Source organism: Centroberyx affinis, unplaced genomic scaffold, assembly GCF_046629955.1.
Source record: "Centroberyx affinis isolate AG114_WGS23_722 - 3 ecotype Tasmania unplaced genomic scaffold, CSIRO-AGI_Caff_v1 ptg002429l_1, whole genome shotgun sequence".
NCBI lineage: Eukaryota > Metazoa > Chordata > Actinopteri > Beryciformes > Berycidae > Centroberyx > Centroberyx affinis.
In genome coordinates this window covers 645-22,181 of record NW_027280674.1, presented here as the reverse complement: position 1 = coordinate 22,181, position 21,537 = coordinate 645, and the positions used below count along the sequence as shown (strand labels likewise).

The 21,537-nt window shown below is 42.0% G+C and overlaps 2 protein-coding genes across 6 annotated transcripts; both read left to right on the top strand.

Annotated features, from left to right (window-relative positions):
• The first annotated feature begins 296 nt into the window (after nucleotides 1–296).
• Nucleotides 297–7,133, top strand: pgap3 (post-GPI attachment to proteins phospholipase 3). Of its 5 annotated transcripts, XM_071533787.1 has the most exons (8): nucleotides 297–665; nucleotides 1,515–1,612; nucleotides 2,046–2,198; nucleotides 2,417–2,479; nucleotides 2,824–2,885; nucleotides 3,218–3,354; nucleotides 3,978–4,182; nucleotides 4,494–7,133. In XM_071533787.1, the coding sequence occupies exons 1-8, from the start codon at nucleotides 452–454 to the stop codon at nucleotides 4,555–4,557; spliced, it is 996 nt and encodes a 331-aa protein (XP_071389888.1). In that variant the 5' UTR covers nucleotides 297–451; the 3' UTR covers nucleotides 4,558–7,133. The 5 variants fall into 5 exon arrangements, with proteins under 5 accessions (XP_071389888.1, XP_071389891.1, XP_071389890.1 ...); XM_071533790.1 differs by lacking the exon at nucleotides 2,046–2,198; XM_071533789.1 differs by lacking the exon at nucleotides 2,417–2,479.
• A 2,787-nt stretch (nucleotides 7,134–9,920) lies between these two features.
• Nucleotides 9,921–21,331, top strand: LOC139656268 (receptor tyrosine-protein kinase erbB-2-like; the record flags this gene model as incomplete). The annotated part of the gene is made up of 9 exons (XM_071533786.1): nucleotides 9,921–10,154; nucleotides 17,647–17,798; nucleotides 18,213–18,402; nucleotides 18,714–18,854; nucleotides 19,802–19,867; nucleotides 20,030–20,145; nucleotides 20,300–20,441; nucleotides 20,659–20,787; nucleotides 21,205–21,331. Coding segments are annotated over exons 1-9 (1,136 nt in total), but the record flags the coding sequence as incomplete, so codon positions are not given.
• Nucleotides 21,332–21,537: the final 206 nt, after the last annotated feature.

Here is a 21,537-nt window from a genome sequence, read left to right as displayed (position 1 = left end):
TACCAGAAACCAGCCGTTTTTGCCTTCAAAATAAAAACGCAAAATTTGTTACTTTACAAAATACAAAAAATACCAAATTTTCGGGCGTCCGGAACAACAAAACCAGCATTTAAATGATAAGTGGTATGGTTAAATTGGATGTGAAGAGAAACTGTAGCTGCAACTTGGTGTTTTTGTTACTCAAAAGACGTTGCAAAATATATTAGTTAATATGTGTTTTATTTTGAAAATTGGGACTGGAAATCATATATTTTATTCTGGCAACATTGACCCTGTTCAAAAAGCACGGAACACTGGACGGACAGCACAGCTAGGGAATTAGAAAGCGTTTTCCAGGCCCGCCAAGCTATCACAGGGAATGGTTGTCCGGTGATGTGGGCCGTCGGCTGCGGATGTCATCGATGCCGCTGTCGCCCCGTGCCTCTTGACTTGTGACGGGCCGACACACACCATGGCCTCACCGTTGTCCCCATGCACATCTGTCAGACTCTCCGCTTTGGCGAGCGTCGCCCTTCTCCTACTGTCAGCGACTACTGTACAGTCTTCTCAAGGCGACAAGGAGCCAGTTTACCGGGACTGTGTAAAGCAATGTGTCCGGACCAACTGCACCGGTGCTCGCCTACGAGGCTTTCAGTCCACCCAACCGCCATACATGGCGCTGACAGGTGAGCTTTGCCGCCGCCACGCTCTCTTGATGTGTATTATTGTTGTTGACGACAGGTAAGGTAACCTAGCTTGCTAGCAGCCATGAATAATGTTAGTGAGTGTCTCTACCATATTACTTCTATTGTAGTTAGCTTGCTAGGACGTTAGCTTGACGTAATAGCCCGCTATGTTTATATTAACATTAGCTGAATTTAACACTCGGCTAGGCTAACAGTTTCATGTACATCCACTAACCTATATGCTTAAGTTACTTAACTCTTTATGTTTTTCTCAGCCATGTATTGCACTCCACTGCTGCAGAAAACAAGGAAGATAGCAAAATTTCAGATAACTGACATTTTGATCTTATCTGATGGTTCATGAAACTTGTGTGCTACTGTTTCATATGAGGAAAGCTCACTATACAGCCAGTTTTTCTGGCTGAACAAGGTCGGACACAAGTGTTGAAAAGTCCCATTGTAATTTAACCCGGCCCACCACTATTTGCAGTTGTTACCCGCACCATTGGTGTGAGTGAGAGAGAGCCTTAAAAAATACAAATATACCTAATCACAATTAAAAACCCTGAAAAAGGAAACTAGTAATGAAGCACAGACTAGCCAGAGAGGATAGACTATATAAGTATTGTGCTTAGGAGAAATGTTTAATGAGGAGCACTTCCCTCTTTTTCTTGATTATTTGTACTGTTGTATTGTTGAATGCTTTGGCAATAGTTTCTTAACTCTTAAATTCTTGCCAGTAAAGCAAATTGAATTTGATAGAGAGATTGCGTTCAGTACATTTGAGGGTTTTAATGTCTTTAAATGCGTGATGTGACCTGAGCTCTTCTCTCTGTCCCTGTTGTCCAGGCTGGACGTGTCGTGATGACTGTCGCTACCAGTGCATGTGGACCACCGTGGGCCTTTACCAGGCCGAGGGCTACAGAGTCCCACAGTTCCATGGCAAGGTTTGTACTTCATTCACACATGGTGTTTCAGGCTAATGCTAAATAACAGCATGTGTATCACACCAAGTGTCTCACACGAAAGGTTTCATTGTAATAATCTAGTTTATTTATAAAAATTAATAATACTTGATACAAATTGCATAGATTTTGAAAAAAGTTACTTGGAAGTGTTATTCAGTATTTCAAAAGATTATTGCATTCAATCCTTTATAATAAAGCTATGTAGCAAATGTGTTTGTACAGCTAAAAACTTAAAAACAATATTCTGTTAATTCCATGCCAATAGAGTATGTTCAATTTTTGGAATGGTATATCTTGGATTTTTTTTTTTAAACATAACTCTCCATATATTCCATTGGTGGTTTCATCTCAACTGATAGGCTTCTGAGTCAAATAATGTGTAATGATGGGTGACATACTTTATATCCCCTAGTGGCCATTTGCACGCTTCCTGTGCTTTGAGGAGCCGGCGTCTGCCCTGGCCTCTCTGCTCAACGGGCTGGCTTGCCTTCTCATGCTGCTGCGCTACCGGAGCACTGTGCCACGCCAGAGCCCCATGTACCACACCATCACCGCCTTCTCTCTGGTGGGTAGCACTCTGTGTGTGTGTGTGTGTGTGTGTGTGTGTGTGTGAGACTGAGAAAGACAAAGAAATCTTTTCAGAATGCATGCTCACTTTTAAGGTGGAAGCACTTATGTGAAATGACGCAACACATTGTTGTCACTACTAGGAGGCGTATACACTAGTATCATGAGATCATTCAGCATGGTTATTTGACTTGGGGCCTGTATGTGTTTCTCTAGGTATCTCTTAATGCCTGGTTCTGGTCCACAGTGTTTCACACCCGGGACACCTATCTTACAGAGGTAATGGTTGCTGTGTGTCTCAGAGACTCTGTCATCTTAACATACAATAGACTGGCACATCACTGTATTCTGTTTGGACAGCTTGTAATGTGTCTTACCCGCTGCCAAACCACCTGCTGGGACAGGAGAGTGTTTTGATGTTTCAGTGGCCAATGAGCTTAGCCAGTCAGTAACGTTCTAATGCCATCACTGTCAAGCCTTATTGTCCTTGAATTACAACAGGCACAATCTGACAAGATTATGTTCTCCCCATTTTGACTCCCTTTGATCTGTCTCCTGCTTTTCTTGATCTTGATCTCTGCTGTCAATAAATTTGTGTATCTGTATGTGTTGCTCCCTTTCAGAAAATGGACTATTTCTGCGCATCAGCAGTCATTCTATACTCAATCTACCTATGCTGTGTTAGGTAAGCTCTAAAATTGGTATTCCACATGCCCCACAAATTAGCATTTGTCCCAAGAGCAGTGTTGGACATAGATATACGATAATTAAATCCACATTGAGCCTAGCAGTCTTAGTCAGAGCAACCCAGTCAAATGTGGTCTGTTACTTTCTAGTGTCTCCTGAATGAATATTTGACATTTGTGATATTTACTGCAACAGGAGGCATTAATGATATCAAGAAATTGGCAAACCTTGAGGAAAATGTGCTTGTTGTGTCATGGTTATTCTTGCCATTAACTACACTGTTCTGCTATATAATTTCTCTTCACATTATCTCCCCCCTCCCTTCTCCAGAACATTGGGTCTGAGGCGGCCAGGCGTGTCCAGCATGGTGGGAGTCGTGCTCATCCTGGCCTTCACCTCGCATGTGTCCTACTTGACCTTCGTCAGTTTTGACTACGGCTACAACATGGCCGCCAATGCCACCATTGGTACAGCAAACGCTCCAAAGTCACATTTAAAGTTCATATTTTATGTGTCATATAACAGATTTCTCAAATGGTAGTGTGTGTGAGTACTTATGAGAACTTGTGCCATTTTCAACTTTCAAACATTACTACCATTAGAACAGCTTATGTCATGTTGTTTCATGCCAGTGGCTTGGTCATCGAGTTCATTACTAAGTCTCTGACAACTTAATTGATGTAGCATTGGCTTAGGATCACTCTGATCTGGTGACTTGGCAAATCACCTTGTCCTTTCAATGTCCCATCCCTTATCTTTGTTTTACCTCTGTCTGCCTGTCTTTATTTCTCTACCACTCTCATCGTTCTTTTTCTTCCACTTCTGTCTGATGTCTTTGTCCCCATTTCTCCGTCCCTCGTTGTTTCCACTGCCTTTGCTCCCATACTTTCTTAACCTCCCTCTCACTACATTTTCCTCCCCTCTCTGCTTCTCCTCTTCCTGTTCTCATATGTCTTTTTCTTTCTCTCACCCTTACTGTTGCTCCAGCCTCTCTCTTTCTCCCTCCATGCTCTCCTGCCATCCACACCTCCACCACCCCTCTCTCTGACTCTCTCTCTCTCTCTCTCTCTCTCTCTCTCTCTCGCTCTAGGCATGGTGAACCTCCTGTGGTGGCTGTGCTGGTGCTGGCAGAACCGGCGGACGCTGCCCTACTGGTGGAAATGTGGTCTTGTGGTTCTACTGCTACATGGCCTGGCCCTGCTGGAGCTGCTGGACTTCCCCCCGCTGCTCTGGGTCCTAGATGCCCATGCCGTTTGGCACCTCAGCACCATCCCTGTGCACTTCCTCTTCTACAGGTTTGCCCACCTTTGCACTCCCCCTTTTCTTGCTTAGCTGTACTGAAAAGAAGAATCTCAGTTTCTGTTCCTTTTCAGTTTCTGAAAAGGAAAAGAGGGTGATGTTTTTGCCAGGAAACTGGTTAGAGCAAATTGAAAGGGATATTAGACCTACTGTATGATAAATCAGCAAATTATTATAGGTGAATACATATGTAGACCACCTAAAAAAAATGACATCTGTAAAAAAAATCTTATCCAGCATCCTTTTCATATTCTACTATTTGTTCACCAACCAAATTATGTCCCTCCTCTGCTTCGGTCTTCCTCAGTTTCCTGATAGACGACAGCCTCCACCTACTAAACACAGAGAAGATGGGCGTCAAACTGGAGTAGGAGGAGCTTATCACCTCTTCACCACGCCTCCACCCCTCCACCTCTCCAATCAGGGCAGCAGGACACCCGAACGAGGAAGGAGCTCAGTCTCCCTGATGAAATGCATGACACCTGTGCAACTATGAGTTCCATCAAAGTAGACTTTGTTTACATTCTTTTTTTTTCTTTTTTCTGTATATATTGTTTGGGGGAATTTCTCTAATATTTTTTTTTTCTTTTTCAAATGAGATTTATCGTGATTGATGCTTGCACTACTAAACTTTGCCTTGTATTGACTTGTTGAGCTATCCTTCCTCTGCCATCTATCACTGAGAAACTGGATGAAGGAAAAGGTATACTGTAACGCACTACAGTAGACCCAGTTTTTGACTTGACTCTTCCAACTGTGATTGGAGTGCATATCCTATTTCTTTTGACTTTTGGCTACCTTTAAATTGATCCAGCTTTCCTCCTTGATCCCCTGAGCCTATTCGACTCCACACAAGCTTATTCTCACCAGCCTCAGCATCTTGGAAGTCCAACATGCAAGGCTCCAGACATAAGCTTGCCTTTGCACAAACTGCAGTTCGCTGTGGCTGACGACAGATGGCGCCACAGCCCTTGCCAAGCCATCAGAATCCACTGTGTGTGTGTGATGCAGCATGTGTCAGGCATCCATCTAAGCCAAAAGTGGACTGGCAGACACAGAGAGGTGTGAGGGGGGGGGAGTTTAGCAGCGGATTGTTCTAGAGAGAGGGGGAAGGGGTTTATGTTTGGAGGCCATTCTAGCTGACTGTGTTTTTTTTGTCTCACCATCACACCTCTATTTTTGTGCCTCTGCTGTTTCCATCACTGCTTTTGTTTCTTTTATATTCTTATCATTTCACATTTCTGTTTTCATTTTGTATCGGTTGCCTTAGTTCCTCATTATTTTCTGTTGCTTTGTTGTTGATCACTTTGTGCTTTATTTTGTTTGTGTTTCTTTGACGGATTTACTTTGATTTAGAATTTGGGGTGGGATATGCCTGATCAATCATGAAATGGAAATATTATTTTCATTCACCTGGATTGCCTTTCAGTGTAAGGAAATGGAGAAAACTGATTGAGGGTGGAAGCCTAAGCAGTGTAACAGGAAGGTACAGCTAGTGGGGCCCTTATAAATGAGGGGCAAATCAAGGGGGTCCAGGGTGAGGTTGTGTGTGCGTGTGTGTGTGTGTGTGTGTGTGTGTGTGTGTGTGTGTGTGTGTGAGAGAGAATGAGTGTCAAGGTGTTTGCCCTACCCCGTTATTTGGATGTGGCTGGATGCATTTCCCGCCGCAGTATTCTCCAAACTATACCACATTCTGTACACAACCAACTGCAACATTACAGATGCTGCCCCATCATGTAAAATACTCCGTCTCTCACTGCTTCTGCCTTACATACTGTATGATAACCTGCCTTGTCGATGTGTGTTTCTATTTGTGCAACACAGTTCTTTGTCAAATCATTTTTTTTCTTTAAACGTCCAACACTTTTCCAAAATCTGCTTTCTACACCAAAAATTGTCAACAGAACTCTTGGCTTGAATTCATACCATGTATGTCCTCATCCCTACGAGTTTCATTCCCATATGTGCACTTTACGGGTGTGTGTACATGTACATGCGTGTTTGTTTGAAATTCTGCTCATGCCTTTGTATTTCTGTGTGTGGGAATGTGAACAATGACCAGTATGTGTGTGCGATGCCTCGACTCAACGTTGTGTTGTTTTTGCAATGTCCATCAAAACTGACACGTCGTGTGTGTGTGTGTATGTGTGTGTGTGTGAGCTAGATGGTGCTCAATCCCTTTGTAGGTCTCTGGATGTGTATGTATGTATGTGCGAGGATTGCTGTGTGAAAGTGTGGATGACCATGAGTAAATTTAGCTTTGCTGAGAGCCGGGGAGTGGGGGTGGGAGACTGGACAGAGGAAGACAGATATGGAGAGGTTGTCATATGTTCGAGGGGCAAAAGGATTTCTGAAATAGTGACAGAGAGAGCGGCCTTATCAAATAAGAACAATATACATACTTTAATTCACATTGGCTAATATTATTTACCTTCTTGCATGCTGTAATGTTTACAACCCATTCACATTCATGAAATTATGTCTCAGACTCTATTATGAAAATACATATTCCTGAAATGTCAAAAACGGGTTGTGGTTTATGTGACCACAGAAACAAAATCTAATTCCAATTTATCTAAACAATTCAGCTAAACAAAACAAAGGAATTCCTCAACTGATTAGAAGATAATCTGGATGAAATTTGAAGATTACTCATTGGTAATGGTTTAAACAAGTTAACTTTTCTTTTTTGTATGTCTGAAGAGCTTTCATAAAGACAAAGCCCACTTGTTGCTCTGTAAATTGTTTTATTGATCAGTTTCTCTTCCCTTTTTGACTCACTGACTCTCCTCATTACTGTTGTCCATAGTGACTGTCCCTCCACTTCTCTCGCTCATTTACTGCCCCCTGCCTGCTGCCCTGTGCACCATCACCTCTCCTACTGAGTGCACTTTCCTCCACCTCACACCCAATAGTTATATTTGACAAAAAAAATCTTAAAGAAATGGGACAAATAAAGTGTTCTTGGTTGATAAGAAACTTGTTTCTGTTGTGTGTTTCCATACATGGCTATTTTTGTTTTTGATTGAACCAAGATTATCTTCCATAGTACACATTTGACCAAATACACATAAACAGGGTTAGACAAGAGGAATAATATTCAAACCAGAGTCTTAAATGCTTCAATTAAACAAACTCAGAGTTTCTGGCAGACAGGAGGTGATTTGTGTGGCTGGGACCCACAGGTGCACCACAGGGATGTGCGCTCTCTACCCTCCCCTGTTCCTTTTAAACCAATTATTGTACTTCCAGCTGCCAGTCTGTCAAAATGCTCAAGAACACTACCTGGGCAGACCTCAACACCAAATGAACCATTCAAATTTCTGGGGCAATGTCTCACAATAACCAATCCCGGTCCATTTTTATAGATCAGTTAATAAAAAGCATCCTCACATCCTCCAGTACAGTTTGGCACAGCTCTGCCTCCTCCTGTCCCAAGGAAGGATAGGCTGAATACGTTGTCTGCAACGCTGAGTGTGCCACTGTCCATAAGCTGCCCCCCATCCAGGAACACAGAAAGTACAAAACTAAGAAAAGGGCAGGAAAAATAGGTAGACCCTGTTCACCCAGGCAACTCCCAGTTCCAAAAATGTCTCTCCTTTGGGATATGTTATAGTTCAATTAAAACCACAACCACAATTTAGCTTAACTTCTTCCCAAGAGCTGCCATCCTACTTAACCGGCCCTCCAATTCCCTCACTCCTGCAAACCTCCACAATCTCTGGACTTCACTTCATCTAAAGGAGCTGTCTGAAAACCCTAGTATTGTTACTATTTATAACCAACAAAATGTATTATTGGCCAAAAATGTTTTGCAAAATCTTGTACTGCTTAGAATGCCAGAACAACCCGGTGTAGTTAAGACTTTGCACATTGGCATTTTGTTAAATATTTATATATAAAGTAATATAGTCTAGAGTTTATTGTACCTCTTCCACTCTTCCATTGCACTCTATGTTGAGGTCCTGTTGTCCTTGTACCATTTGTACCAGTGACACTGTAGGTTGTCATTATGTTTCTCAACCAATATCATCAAGGCAGATTCCTCTAGGCCTAAACTGGTGCTCAGAGTAAGTACAACTTTAAAATTATACTGATTATACAACGGTAGCTGTTATTCATTCTTTGAAACCATCAGGAAGTAGGTAATATTTTGCAATGTGTCTTAGATCCTTGGAGCCTCTCACCACCACACAGTATCTCTCACCCACTTGCTGACCTCCTCAAGTCTCACCCCAGACAGCCCCCACCGAGTATCGATATGTCCCGCTTTATTAGTAGCTGTTCCAGACAATTACGCACCTAAAAAAAAGCCAGGCCAAATTCTTGCAAGCCCATCCTATGCTTTGTCTTCCTATAAGCCTAGTCCTTAATGTTTCCATCTACTCTCTCAAGTCACTTTTCATCAGTGAATGGTGAGAAAGGAGTTAAGCCTCTCATATCAACATCACTACAGAGCCAACCAATGGTATCCAAAATCTGATGCTAGTGAGTTTCCCACAAGAAAATCTAGCAGATTTAATAACTGGTTGGCTCATACTGTGTCCACACTGTTGTCCTTAGTGCTTTGAATTGGCCCTGTCCCTTGAATGTCTCAGTAGGTCTGCAGTAGCAAGCAATATTTTTTATGGGAACCAAACATTTAGGCTCTACCAGGACCAGACCTTGTGAAAAGCCTGGGATATGTGGTGTGGCTGGCTCAGTGAGGAGCTTTTTGTTGTTTCCTGATCACTCTGTGCACTAGGTTGGACTCTGACCCTGACTGCTGTGGGTGGGGAGAGTGGATAGATTGGGATGAATAGAGTTTATTCTTCTTCCTCCAACTCCTGATTTGGAACCATGAAGTGAAGGGCCTGAGAAAAGTGCAAGAAATATAAGGATGCTCCAAGCTGGTGTACTAATGCAAAACCATTATGCCCGTGATAACTAGCGCTGAATACTATGATCCACTGGTATCAGAAATTGCAGTAGGCTACCATATATGCTGAAAACAAGACTGAAGCTAAAATAAACACGAAAATGCTTGCATAAGGAAATAAACATGGTAAATAGTTAAACAAATGACACTATGCATTTAATCAATTCGTTAATTGGATGGTAACTGTTACAGTAAATTCCTTACCTTTTTCTAGTAAGGAGTAGCCTAGTGTAACGGGTTACTATTTCAGTTTTAGCAACAGGCAACAGTTACCAATCAGAAATAAGCCTTACTATTCTTGTCATCCCCTAATATCAGATTTCAGTTGAATTATCCAAAAACTAGGCATATTAGCATATTATATATTACCCTCTCAAACTAAACCAGCTGAGGAATGGTGGTGACTTTCTGGATGTGTTGTCACTATTTTGGTTTTAAAACTAGGACAAGAGCATTGGGTATCAATATCTACTTCATCTATTTCATTACCAGAAGAGGAAGCCTACTTTAGCTAACTGACATTGAAGATGAGAGAAGATACAACCGCCAATTTTGAGTGTAAAGGAAAAGCAATGCAGCGAGTAGTGTAGCTAACAAGTTACCTCTCCCTGAGCGTAGTTAAGTAAAGTAATGTCATTACTTTTGGAGTGAGTAACGTCTAATTCGTTACTTTTATCGAGTAACAGGAGTTTCGAGGCCGCCGCTGGCTGACAGCTCAGGCGAAGTGAGGGCGGGCTGAGTCAACCTGCCACTCCCCACTCAGGCCTTCACGGGAGCGCGCCTACTCCTGAGCGCTGTCACGCTTTACTACCGACAGGCACGGAATTCCAGGGAGGAAGTTGCTGGGATTGGAAAAAACAACCCCAAACGTGCCAGAAACTAACCTGGGGGAAGAAATCAGATCACGGCATTTCCTCGTTAGGAATAATAAACACACTTCACTCGGGGGGAAAATGGACTAGTGGCGCTCGCACCAGATGGAGGCGGCGAGAAGTTTGGTGTTTGTCGGAGCCCTGCTGCTCGGAGTGACGGGCGCTTTGGGCAGAGAAGGTGGGTTACTTTCACAGCCTTTCCCCCGGCTTTTATAGTCGTATTGTCGGCAAAATACTCATAGTATGTATTTAGAATATAGTGCCATAGTATATAGGGTATATTTCATGAAATGTGTGAGTTTCAATGTGGCTAAAACAGCGTGATATTCCTGGCATTACAATTGCCAAGACCACATTCCTGTGTGAGTCCGCAACCCCCGTCGCTCTCAGTCTGTGTTGTGGCTTGTGGGATTTGTGAAGCACTGATAAGCAGGGAAATCACACCTGTCGCAAAGTGGCCGTCAGAATGGATTTAGTGTTTTGAGGAAAATTTGCTTGCTACAACATGAAGCTCGTTTTGTTGCACTAAAAGTGATGGAGGTCAGTGTTATAGCAGTGTGAAACAGGTAAGTGCGGCCAGAAATATGAGAACCTGCTTTGCAGCTTGTAGGGGACAATGACACTTGTGCCTGCTGGCAGCTATTAGGCTGATTTGGTCCACCCGTAAACAAAAACAAACCAACAACAGTGCATTGTGTGCCAAGGGCTCATGACGATGTCAATTATTCACTTCTGGCACTGAAGAGGACATTGTCTGATAGAGGGCCACTTGTCACACTGGGAGCTTGAATGCATCCCATTAAAACAAGAGCTAACTGAAAGTGCAAAACAAATCTGTATTAGTTGAATAAGTTGGCCCTGCTAAGAATTTTTGCAGCACCACTGATTTTTTTCTATTTCATCATAAAACCGTCTTAATTAATGCTTATTTAATATGCAATAAACAACAATCACATGTAGGACTCCATCTCATCTAGAAGCTAATTTTCATCACTTTCTAACCACCAGCATATGTTTTTTTTTAAAGTTCAGTTCATATTAGTTGTACCGTACCTTATTGACAGAGGTCTGCCTTAAATGCACTCAGAGGTCAATAAACTCAGTCAACTGATGTTGAAAGCTTTAATATGTCACCAGCTAATGACAAAATATTGACATCAAATTGTCTGAGAATTTAACTGACAATGCAATGCTGCCTTTATGAGTTTTCCACAGTTACATTGACACGCACTTCCAAAAAGAATGGAATTATTATTTTCATTTTGGTTTGGGTGAAACCTTTGGCTAGGAAAGATTTAGAGAGGACTAATTGGCAATATAACCAAAGTTTACAATAAGGCCTCTAACATGACTAACATTGTGGTGAACCCCCAACACGCGCACATGCACACACACACACACACACACACACACAGAGCCAATAGACACAGGTGAAGTGATTTCCAAATAAAACTGCATTGTTGCTGGGAACAGGTTGGTACACTTTGCTCCATGGTGTCGATCTCTGAAGCATCAGCTCAGTATATGTGCATTATAATTGGTTAATAATCCCTGATTTAAAAACGCATCATGCACAATTGGATAAATCTTAATATTCTTACTGTCAGTTAGTCATTGTTATGCCAGTAATTCTGCTGTGACACACACACACACACACACACACACATACACACACACACACACACACACACACACACACACACACACATATACCCTGGCTGATTAGTGATTCATTCCAAAGGTCAGCAGTTGAGGTTTGATATGCAACTGTGTTAGGGTTTGTACTATGGAGGTGGGAACAAATTGTCTCAAAGCCTTGCTTCTATGGCAACCTGCTCCTGGATAAGAACATATTTTGTGTGTGTGTGTGTGTGTGTGTGTGTGTGTGTGTGTGTGTGTGTGTGTGTGTGTGTGTGTGTTCACTGGCCTGAGTTTCCACAGGGTTCAAGTGTGTCTCACACTCCAGTGCACCCATTGAGTGAAACTCACTGTGAAGTGATTAAGGCCTACAGAATTGGCCTCAGTGGCAGGTTAACCATGACTCACCAGTCTAGACTGCGTGCTACTGATCTAAATCACTCTGAGCTGAGGATGGGACCATCAGTGATGCACTCAGACTGGGTCTTCATTTTCAGCCCTGGAGGACTGGAGCCTTTTAAACCTCCAGCCTGTGTTTGTATCGGGCCAAAATTCTACACAAAGGTTCTGCATGTTTTTTCACAAACAAAATCACTCTTGCTATATCCATGTGAGGAATCACTTTTTCACTTGTTTTCAATATGTCTTCATGTTGTTGATTGACAATGCACTTCTTCTGCAGTACCCAAGTCTCTAGTCAGGATCTGTGTCAGGGGGTTTGGGGGGAAAAAAGATTGTTGGCAGTGTTTGCATCCTCTGATATCAATCTGACATTTTCTGGTAGCTAGGGCTGGGCAGGAACTGACATTATAATTTCAATTCAGTATTATCGTTTCAATATCGTCCTTTCAACTGAATCACATAGTGATAATAATAATAATTAATTTTATTTATATAGCACACTTTAAAATACAACAAAATCTCAAAGTGCTTTACAGGAAATAAATGTACAGCCATAGTAAAACATTAAAACTGATCAATAACACAAAAGATCATGCAATTATAGGCTTAAACTAATTGAACTAGTTGAATAAAATTAGAGTTGAGACCCAAGTTTAAAAGGAAAAGCACATGGTATGAACAAACCAGTACCTTAGGTGATTAAATACAGAGTTATTGTGATAAACAATTCTGTTGTCTAAATTTATGATAAAAAAGCAAATGCTAATTAACATCTCTCACAAAATGAGATCTAAAATTAAAATTAGGGAATACTTTTTGAATACTACTATTTGCGTTTTTATCATACTTTGTATTACTGTGCAGTTCAATGTAACAAACATCAATTTGATTATTTACCATGCTTTGCATATGTTAGCAGATATTGTTTTATGTTGAAATATTTTCTTATGATAGTGATAGTAATTTTGTCCATAATGCCCAGTCCTACTGGTAGCCTAGGTGTTAGAAGTCATTTGGTCTCCTCCATTTGAGGTAAAAATATGTGTTTATGACTAAGACTTTGAAGTCAGTCAGCTTTAAAGTAAATTATAATCAATCAGATTTATTATGTTTGAAATGTTATGCGAGTCTCAGCACTCTCCCTATACCTCCCTTCCCTTTGAATTTATATTAACATTTGAATGCAGCTACAGCTCAGGGGGAAAGTGCTTTCAAATTGCAGTGATGTGTAAGGAAGTACGCAAGAGATTTTCTGATGCTGCACTGCGTTGTAGTGTATACTTGTGAGTGTGTGTGTGTTTGTGTGTGAGGATGGCCTGTGCATGAATGTGTGTGCATGTGTGAAGAACACACGTCTGTAGCCACACTACTGTACAGATCCTGTTCTGCTTGTCTGTTGAGCAATACCTGTTTTTTCTTCTCCGGTCATGGAGGGAAGGGGAAGAAAGAATGTGTTCTGAGGGGTTGGGAGAAATTTGAAGTTTATGCAAGACACGTTGCTAGGATTAGAATTGCATTAGAAGCGGGGCTGACATGCTAAATCTGAGGGCTAATGAATTGACAGAGAAAGTCCTGTTTGATCAGTTTGTTCTGTTTGTCTTGAGCTTTGGAGGGATCTAGTCCATTAGAAGAGAGTTGAGGCAAAAGGGGGCTTGTTGACTGTTCTGGTGTGTCCCACTGCAGGCTTTTCCATGATGATTCAATCCAGCACTTGCAGTAGCATCGCCGCCATCATGTACCTTGTTTCTGTCACTTAGTATACACACACACACACACACACACACAGATAAAGAAACACACTCCCTGTGCTAACTGGCATTCTGCCACACGCAGGTGTGGCTTCAAGCTAGCTTCCAGAGAGTCTCAAGCAGCACGCAGGTACGAGACGCAGTTTACAGTCAGTACATCCTCCCCTCAAGGAAGGCAATTCAGTTCATAACAGCCACTGTTGACGCTTGCAAGACACTGGTTGCTGGAAGTATTACCATGATTCAATTATTGTGAAACCCCCCGAGGCAGGATAATGAGACATTGCAATTTAGTGGTCGGATTTTATTTTGCTTGCAGATTCCAGTAAGCTTTGTTTTTATTTTGAGACAAAAAAATGATCTTACTAGAGTTAGATATGTTTTACATTTTAGTCATATAGTTGGCACTCAGTCACCAGAGCAGCTTGCAGCGAGTGAGAAGGTAGATCAGTATGTTGCTCCAAGATACTTTGACAGGATGGACACATAGGGTGTTGCAGGGATCGAACTTGTGATCTTTTGGTTATGGGAAGGCTTCTCTAACCACTTGGCCACCTGTGCAATACACAGTCAAGATTTTCAGGCTAAACTTCAAAACTGCCTTCCTTTTCAATCATTTTGCACCACCAAATACATTGCTTATGTGCACTAACTCACTGTATCAAGAAAGGAAAGAGTTTTTCAAAACCATGCCAAATATACAATATTATATTATGACTAAACATTAAAGTTCTATTATAGATAAAAGTTGAAATAAAGTATCAAGGTTATTTACACATAGATTTCATTAAAGGGAGGGAAAATCTTCTTTTCAAGGTGGAACCCAATAAAAAAAATTTATGAAAAAAAACAATAAAATTTCTGGCAACTGAATGAAAGTTTTACAGCCTCCAAAGTTTCAGTGATGCATCAAAATCTGCCCCGACATTTATCTCAGGATATTGACTCACACAACAACCACTGTTTTGTGCAGAGTAGCATGCACTGATTTATGAAAATTAATTGAAATGTCAAAATCCTGCATGTCACTTAAGCATCTGCACAAAAGGACTCTACTGCATTTGAATTAAGTAGATTAGTCAAAATGCCTAGAACAAGCAAGAAAGCAGAATATCTATCTATCTATCTCTCTCTCTCTATCTCTATCTCTATCTCTATCTCTATCTCTATCTCTATCTCTATCTCTCTCTCTCTCTCTCTCTCTCTCTCTCTCTCTCTCTCTCTCTCTCTCTCTCTCTCTCTCTCTCTCATGCGACCACAGAAACACCTGGCCAATGGAAGTTTCCAAAGTGAAGTTGCCATGATACGGTGTACAGAAGCCGTTTCTTGCCAGCACTAACACTTACAGCTGTGAGTGTGTGTGTGTGTGTGTGTGTGTGTGTGTTTGGATGTCGGCGGCAGTCTTTTGTTATGCATGGCAGGATGAGCTTGTGGTTGAGGAGATGTGAACCTGTGACTGGAGGGTCAGGGGTCACCAAAGTGTCCCCAACCTGCTCCAGGGACGCTTCTCCTGGCTTTCCCTTCACTCTGAACCCGCTGGAGAAACGCATAAATGTGCGTCTCAGAGATATGCAACGAAACAAATTGACACTAAAATGACACTTCTTTCTAGATTTCCAAAATTGTTGGGCAGAGAGGAAGAGATGGATTCTGACTTCTGAGGAAATAAAAAAAGAGAATTTGAATTTAGAGGAAGTAGGGAGGGATAATGGCACGGCACAGAGTTGATAAAGCAAAGGAGGGAATGAAAGAGTGAGATAGAGAGAGAGAGAGAGAGAGTATTTTAGGCCTTGCAGATGGAGGTGTGGGTTGCTACTCTCAAGGCCACGCACATACACACACAGACACCCACACACACACACATACACACACACAAATACACACAGGCGTTGCTGAGAGACTTTTGGAGAGTGAACAATGAGGGGATAATAGGAGAGGAAGCTGAGATCTGTCTTTACACACAGTTTTAGGAATGGAAAATCAGCTCCGTTGTGCTGTCTGTTACGGCACATTTACCTAATCCCCTGAGTTGGAACAGTATGTGTGTGTGTGTGCTGCAGAGTTTCAGGGAGTCCGAGTTTCTGTCTCTGTTTAGATTTGCTGGCTTATTAAAAAAGATCTAAATGTTGGAGTAGAAAAATACGACTCCCCTTTTGGTTTGACATCTAAAACTATTTTCCATGATGACATCATTGAAGAAGCCTATGATTAGTCATTTGATTCGATATTTGACACAAGCTGCAACGACTGGGTGTGTATTTTTGGCAGCCACACTATTAATCATAGAGCCATTTGCTGCAATGAGACGTAGCTTGCTGTCAGATTTCATGTAGACCCTATTTACGCGTTGTGAGCTCATTTTATTGTATTGTAATAGTGCAGCTAATATAGGTCAAGCTCGGAAGGCTCGGCCATCACTAGGAAATGTTTCACGTGGCAGACACACATACTAGATAAGAGCCTGAGCGCACAGCCGTATCTCCTGAACTTTGGCGACCCTTGGCAGTGTATCATCGAAATCACCCTCCTCCTGAAAAACATTTCCTGCCTCCTGATTCCTCCCGTTCCTCCATATAATGTGTCTCCCTCCATGCAGCCGTCTCCAAAAGGGAGAGTGATAGGCGGCTTAAAGCAGGAGAATGGGGGTTGACTGTTGAGGGGCTGTTGGAGCGGAGCCAGAGGAAGTCATTTATAACCTCAGAAGAGGAGGGACTGTCCACTGTGTGACTGTCTGCAAAGGCATGGGAGCTATGTGTCTGCGAGTGCTGCTGTGAATTGTAATGCTGTATGACCCACTGCGGGGAATCTCAGCTCTTTGTTGCCAGTGGAAACACACACATTATAAGTAATGAAATAGACAGAGGCTGTGCATATGGTTCGTATTTTCAGAGCCCCACAGACAAGGCGGGTTATAAACAGTCAAGATATTTGATATCCACAGATATCCAAATCCTTACATTCCTCTTCATTTGGAGTTTGGATACACACACTCTGCTGTCTTTAACTTTGAATGTACAACACTCATTAAGAAAGTAAAAAATGAACTCTCTGTCTGAAGGCGTTGTCTGGCAATGGGCTGTGAAAGGATATACATATTATTATTAGTGAGATCATTTGGCCAGATGAAACAGAAATGGCAACAGGATCTCTACAATGTTCAGATTAGCGGTCAACACTTTGACAGGAATGTTAGCACATTCCTTTATTTATATATCTTTTATAACTGTGGCTTCTGGTGTTGGAATCATTTTAAATTTCAGTTTATATGGATTTCTTATTTCATAATGAGGTGTGTGAAGAGCGGGTTTCCTGAACATAGATTACGCCATTGAACTGCTCTAATTGGATTTTTTTCTCAGTAGAGATTTGCATTAAAAGGGCTCATATAGTCTTGAATGTAGGACCACTGGCCTGAAATGGTTTCATTTTGAACCTGAATTGGATCTTTCAGTCATGTTGAAAAGTTTATACACCCCTTGTACAAGAATTTGATAATGTTATTATTTTTTTTCCAAAGATCTACAAAAGGTACTCTGTTTTACAAAGTGTAAAGAAAAATGCACACATTTCTGTAATTGTATAAAACAAAAACAAAAAAACAGAAAAATCTTGTGTGCCAAAGTATACAAGCTTGTTTTATTTTGTGCTGAATGGTGTTGTTTTATTTTTTTATTTCATAAGGCTGTTAGTCAGAGTGTTACGCACACATTTACAGTAAAAGACAGTAGTGATTTGTGTACTTTTAGGTGATGTAATATTTACCCTCCAATTGATTTGGATCGACTGTAATGTTATCTTGGCTGTTGGAAAAGGTTCAAAACTGACGTCAGTGGTACATTATCTCATGGCTTCAGTTGGGATCATGACTTGTGTGTGTTGCAGTGTGCCTGGGCACGGACATGAAGCTGGCCCTGCCCTCCAGCCTGGAGAATCACTACGAGACGCTGAGGCTGCTCTACACCGGCTGCCAGGTCGTCCACGGCAACCTGGAGATCACACACCTTCATGGGCAGCCTGACCTCTCCTTCCTACAGGTATGTGTCTGATTCAGCTGGAATAGCCAACAACAACAACAACAACAACAATTTCCACTATTGTAGATGGATCAGTAGAGGTTGGAGGAATAAATCTATCATCTGTCTTTGGACAATATTGCCTTTAACAGTGATGCAAATAAAGGATATTAATTTGTTGAATGTAAACAGAATGAGATGGAGACAAATAGAGGCAAGAGAGTATCTAACTGGATAGGTTTTATGTCTCTGTTTTGTTTTGTTTTTTACTTCTATAATCTATTTCTGTTCTTTTCTGGCTATGCATCCCTTTGCACTGTGAAATCTGTAACTGTGACTTTCTCCATGTAAAGTTATCTGGTTTTTGTCTCTCTCACCTGTCGACACGACGGACTCATCCCCTTTTTCTCTCATCTCCCCCCCCTTCCTCTCCAGGGCATCGTGGAGGTGCAGGGTTATGTACTGATAGCCTACATGTCGGTGAGTCTGGTGCCTTTGGACAACCTGCGGATCATCCGAGGCAGCCAGCTGTACAACTCCAGCTACGCTCTGGCCGTGTTGGAAAACACTCTGGAGGGTGCTGAGGGACAGGGGCTCCGGACGCTCCGCCTTCGTAGCCTCACAGGTTGGAAAATAGTAGAGCTTAGTGTTAATGTCCAAACCCGATAGGACCTGACTGGACCTGACTGGGGCTGGTCGGTCAAATTTTCACTTAAGACTCCACGTATGACTTGTTTGGGTCATTAGATTTAGCTTTATTTTTGGCTTTGGTGCTGTTGTTAATTGGTCTCACTATATCATGAACTGAAATCAAACATGATGGGCTTCTGAAGATTCGTAATTGTGAAAGATTTTGATTCTCAATGTTCCTTCCTTTCTGTTATCTCCTGTACCAGTGAGCTAACAAGCTCCTCTTGTGTATTTTCCACCCTGCAGAGATCCTGTTGGGTGGGGTGTATATCTGGGGGAATCCCGAACTGTGCTTCCCAGACCCCCAGGGGATCATCTGGAGGGACACCTTGGACGAGCAGAACGCCCATGCCAAGCAGCTCCGACTGCAGGCTCAAGCCCCAAACTGTGAGCAGCTGATTGATTGATTGATTGATTAATTGATTGGTTGATATACATACGTAGGGGGGAATGGATATACTATATATTGTGCATTAAGAACAGCAAGCAGGAGCAGGTTCGAATCCAAATCAGAACCATGCATGTCATCCCCCTCTCTCTCTTAATGTTTCCTGTCTCTCTTCACTAGCGTCTATCTAATAAAGCAAAAATGCCTCTCCACCTAAAAAAAACACAACAGCAAGCAACAGCACATCAGCATGTGTCCCTGTTAGTACAACTGCTACTAACACTACTGCAGTGTTTCCCACAGGCTGTCAGTTTACTTTGGCAGCGTGGTAGTTGTTGATGACTTATTATTGACATTTCATTTAGTGAGCAGTAACCCAGTAACTAATTACTTTTTCAGGCAGTAAAGTGTAAATCTAGTATAAACCTACGGCATTGCAGTGTTAGCTGACTATTATACCTTGTTTTGATTATTGAAGCTATGTTTCTATGTGTCTTAAGGAACACAGAATTTATAGGTGCAATGAATTATGGTCATTGTAGTTCACTAACACACTTTTGATGTTTGGCAGCATTAAATGTTGATAATTTGAAAACTGCATCACCAGCTTCATGCATCACAACACCCAAAATGAATCCAAAACAAAACTTTACTTCGTGGGCTGTTCATTTGCGGGCCGCAGAAATTTTGTAGGCAATGACCAGGCAATTGTAAAATAATTTAATAACATTATTAAATGACGGCATAATTTTCCTTGCTGACCACAAAGTACAGTGTACACAGTCATAGTTATATTAGGTGCTTAAACAGTGGCCCAGTGGCTCACCCATGCATATTACAAGCATGTCTAATGTCTGGTTTGTCTAATTATATTACTGTTTTTTTCCTGATCAGTGTGCAGTTTTCTTCTGTGCGTTTACTGTTTACCGGTTTTCTTCTGCTGCAGGTCCAAAGTGTTCCTCTGTCTGTGGAAAAAGTTGCTGGGGGGAAACTGTACAGGACTGCCAAACCTGTGAGTTAACATCACACGTACACACACGCACATACACAACTTATTAAGCAGCCAGTGCCCTGCACAGACTTTTGAACAGTTGAGATGTTTTTCCTGCTTTTCCCTCAATCTCTTCCTCTCATCACTAACCCTAACCCTCTTCCGTTTTCCCTTTCTCCAAAGTTACTCATGTCCGCTGTGCATCTGGCTGTCTGCGCTGTAAGGGTCCCCAGCCCAATGACTGCTGTCACATGCAGTGTGCTGCTGGATGCACGGGGCCCAAAGACTCAGACTGTCTGGTGAGTGACACACACATACACACACACACACACACACACACACACAGATATCTGTTGTGTTATCTTTTAACTCCTGTGCAAGCTCCATTGCAGCGACAAACAGTCCTTCGTCATTTCCAGAGGAATGAGTGTTTCCTCCTTCCTATCTCTCCAGGCGTGCCGTCACTTCAACGACAGCGGTGTGTGTAAGGACAGCTGTCCTCCACCCACCATCTACGACCCCGTCACCTTCCAGTCCAAACCCAACAAAAACAAGAAGTTCAGCTTTGGAGCCACCTGCGTCAAGACATGCCCTCGTGAGATATATATTTTTTAAACCTTGAGGAAAGGTTTGCTGAGCATGCATGCTCTTTTTCAGCAATGTCCTGCTTCACATTCATGCAGTTACATTCACACTTTGGAGCTATCCAGTACAACACAGTCTGCTGCTGTTGGCCTCTCTGCAGCTCCAGTTGCTTTTTCTTTCTCCCTCTACAAAGATGCACTCTGAACACCTCGTGTCTGTGTCTGTAGATAACTACCTGGCCATGGAGGTGGCTTGTACTATGGTTTGTCCCACAGCCAACCAGGAAGTCATCACCATCCAGCCTGACGGAAATGAGACGCAGAAATGTGAAAAGTGTGACGCAGACTGTCCTAAAGGTGGGTCGCTCTGTGTGTGTGTGTGTGTGTGTGTGTGTGTGTCTCGGATACAATACTTTATTATTTACTTATTGGTATCCAAATGTCCAACAGGTGGAAAACTTGTCAGTGGTGCACCATTTGGATCTTATGTGCACTAATCTGCTTGAAAAATTTTAATTACGCAATGACAATGTGGTTTGTGTGTTCATGTATGTGTTTTGTGCATGATTTGAAGCTTAATTAGACAATTATGAACTAATTGTTCTGCACACACTGATGTTCTGATGCTTCAGATGTTGACAATGGTGCAAAGTGTACCGACCTGTTTTGGCAGTGCCATGTTGTTGTTATTGCTGGAGTATCTAGTAATCACAGAATCTCAGGTCATGCTGCTGAGACTGTCCATGCTCATAGTTTCTGTGGTTTGTGTTGCAGTGTGTTACGGTCTGGGCATGGGCAGCCTGCAGGGGGTCACCATGGTAACTTCCTCTAATGTGGAGCAGTTCAACACTTGTAAAAAGATCTTTGGTAGCCTGGCCTTCCTCCCGGAAAGCTTCGCTAGGTAAGAGCTCAGTTTCACAATGTAGTCCTAACACCAGGCTTATGATAGACTGGCAGGAGATTAGTTTGTTAGATACTTGTAGTAAAAGACAGGGCATATATGCATGTATTTTTTTTAGTTTACAAAGATGTACATATTTTTTTAAAAACATCAAATATGACAAAATAAAGTCCTTAGTTCCAATGTTGCCCTAGTTGTAACAGACA

Excerpts from the sequence above, each read along its gene's own strand:
- pgap3 (XM_071533787.1), top strand. The coding sequence starts at position 452 with ATGGCCTCACCGTTGTCCCCATGCACATCTGTCAGACTCTCCGCTTTG. Across the intron at positions 2,480-2,823 it reads GGGACACCTATCTTACAGAG|AAAATGGACTATTTCTGCGC; the intron begins GTAATGGTTGCT and ends GCTCCCTTTCAG. Across the intron at positions 2,886-3,217 it reads ATCTACCTATGCTGTGTTAG|AACATTGGGTCTGAGGCGGC; the intron begins GTAAGCTCTAAA and ends TCCCTTCTCCAG.